This window comes from Glycine max, chromosome 3 (genome assembly GCF_000004515.6).
Source record: "Glycine max cultivar Williams 82 chromosome 3, Glycine_max_v4.0, whole genome shotgun sequence".
Classification (NCBI taxonomy): domain Eukaryota; kingdom Viridiplantae; phylum Streptophyta; class Magnoliopsida; order Fabales; family Fabaceae; genus Glycine; species Glycine max.
In genome coordinates, this window is record NC_016090.4 from 2332297 (window position 1) to 2334598 (window position 2302).

Below are 2302 nucleotides of genomic sequence, written 5' to 3' on the forward strand. Positions count from 1 at the left end.
ACCTTCTGCAAAGATTGACTGATAAATTATCAGACAAGGTAATGGAATTGCAGCAAAAACATGGAGAGAGAGAGAGAGAGGGCACATGCTATAGCTGCTGCTGCTTCGTCTTGAAGCAACTATATATGTTCGAACGAGAATTTAGATATGGAATAATCATCAAAAACCCCACCGAAAATTCATGAATTTATACACCCTTCTTCAACTCAAGACTGATTAAAGGCTTCAAATTAAGAGTAAACGAAATTATAATTAAGCAAGAAGGAGAATGAACAGTGATGATAATAAGAGAAAGTCGAAATTAAAAATAAAAAAAGACAAACAAAAATAAAATAAGAAAAAGAAGAAAACAAAGATAACCGAGAAAAAAACCATGAAAGTAAAACACTTTGTTAAAAGGGAGGGCGAGCACTGCCACCCCAATAACCCTCAGCCGGTAATTGAATTGAATTGAGAAGATTCTGAGGCACTCCATGGAAAAGAGAAGAACTATTTGGATCTCCCACAAGCTGTTGTTGTTGCTGTTGCGGCTGCGATTGTGATTGTTGCTGAGTCCCCGGGATTCCTGGGGACCCTAATCCTTCGGTGCCATGATATGGCACCGGAGTTTCCTCTTCCTCTAAGGGTAGTCTCTCATAAGCAGCATTACCAAATGAAGCAGCCATGATGACCACAGGGCCTGAAGCCACAAGGGGTCCCACCACACTTCCACCTACTACCTGTCCCTGTCCGCCAGCCAGATATATGGCTAGTCCTGACGCCGCTGGCGGAGCCGGCGGCGGCAGGAATGAACCGGACAGGGACAGAATCTCGAACCTTCCGTGAAGGGTCACGACGGCACTTGGCGAGGCCGGCTGTCGGAGTGTGACGTTGGTGACGGTGCCACTTCCGCTGAGCAGGCAGATGCCACGCTGCCGCCGCCTCGCGAAGGCGGTGACGCTCTCCATGATGTCACAGCCGTTGGTGATTTCCATGACATGGGATCGGAGGGCGTTGGCACTGTCTCTTGTGATGATAATGGGTGGTTTGGGCTTGTTTTTGGACCCTGCGGGTCTTCCTCTTGGTCTTCTCCCCATGTCACTTCCTCCTCCATCTTCTGACCCGGGTTCCTTGCCCTCCCCGCCGCCGTGGGGGGGCGTGGTGGCCCCGCCTCCGCCACCGACGTTCTCATCGCGATCTCGCTTCTGGCCGCGGCCATTGCCGGCTTCGTCCTCGGTGTTTTGGTTGTTGTGGTGGGGCTGGAATTGATGGTGAGGGTGTAAGTGAAGATCTCTAGTTAGAAAAGGTGGAGGGAGAGGACGTCCTTGTGCTGCAACAGGATCCATTTATCACAACCCTAGATTTTGAGGCCTTGAACAATTAACACCCACAAGCCAAAAATAAAAAAAAGTCCAAGCTAATTGAAAGGGTAATAGATGAGATCTAGATGGTTTTGGTTTGGTTACTTTGAGGTATTGGGAGCATGCTACTTAGTACTTACCTTCAACATAAAAGGAAAGAGAGAAGAAGGGAATTAATTAATTAAGGTCTTTTGCAAAACCCCACCAAAAATTTGAGCTGAACAAAGCACCATTTGGTGATGATGATCTCTATGAGTGAAGGGGTTTGGTTAATTTGATGATTGGCATCTGAAGCTAAGCTACCTTTATGGGAGTAAGGGAGAGGTAGTTCAGGGTTTGGAGGGAATAAGGTAATAAAGAGTTCTAAGAAAGGGAGAAGGAGGGGAAGAGAAACGAGTTGTGTTGGGTTAATATTGGAGATGGTGTTGGTATTTTATTTTTTTTTCTTTTTCTTTTTTTTTTTTTGGCTTTTTAGTTTTTTGCTTTTGTGCAAATCCCATTTGGGTTTATTACAGCGTTGTTGGGTTAGGGTTAGGGTTAGGTTGAAGGAATCGGATCGATGATCGATGAGGGTTTGATATTGGTAAAAAAGACAGTGTGCGCATGGGCGGTGTGTGGGCCCCACACTTCTCTATGAGGGCCCCATTTATTCAAGACTACCATGCTTTGCTTCCGCTCAATGTCTCTCTCTCTCTCTCTCTCTCTCTCTCTCTCTCTTAACCCAAGTTGTGTGTTTGTGTCATTGTGTGTGTACGTGTAAGAAGTAAGAGCACTTCTTTGTATACCCAAAAAGCCTGCAAAATAAGAACACATTGTGTCCTTCACTAATTGGCCAAAAAACCTTACTCCACATATCCTTAATCTTGCTGTGATATCTCTCTGAGCACCTTCACTTTCAGCCAGCCACCTCTCTCACTCTCATCACTATGCCTTTGGAACTCATTATTGCTTCCTCTGATGGT

General features: G+C 45.7%; 1 protein-coding gene across 1 annotated transcript; it reads right to left on the reverse strand.

The window, feature by feature from the left end:
* Positions 1-230: 230 nt before the first annotated feature.
* On the reverse strand, positions 231-1985 carry LOC100816243 (AT-hook motif nuclear-localized protein 22). The gene has a single exon (XM_003521570.5). The coding sequence runs from the start codon at positions 1323-1325 to the stop codon at positions 393-395; it is 933 nt and encodes a 310-aa protein (XP_003521618.1). The 5' UTR covers positions 1326-1985; the 3' UTR covers positions 231-392.
* Between the last annotated feature and the right edge of the window lie 317 nt (positions 1986-2302).

Excerpts from the sequence above, each read along its gene's own strand:
- LOC100816243 (XM_003521570.5), bottom strand. The coding sequence starts at position 1,325 with ATGGATCCTGTTGCAGCACAAGGACGTCCTCTCCCTCCACCTTTTCTA.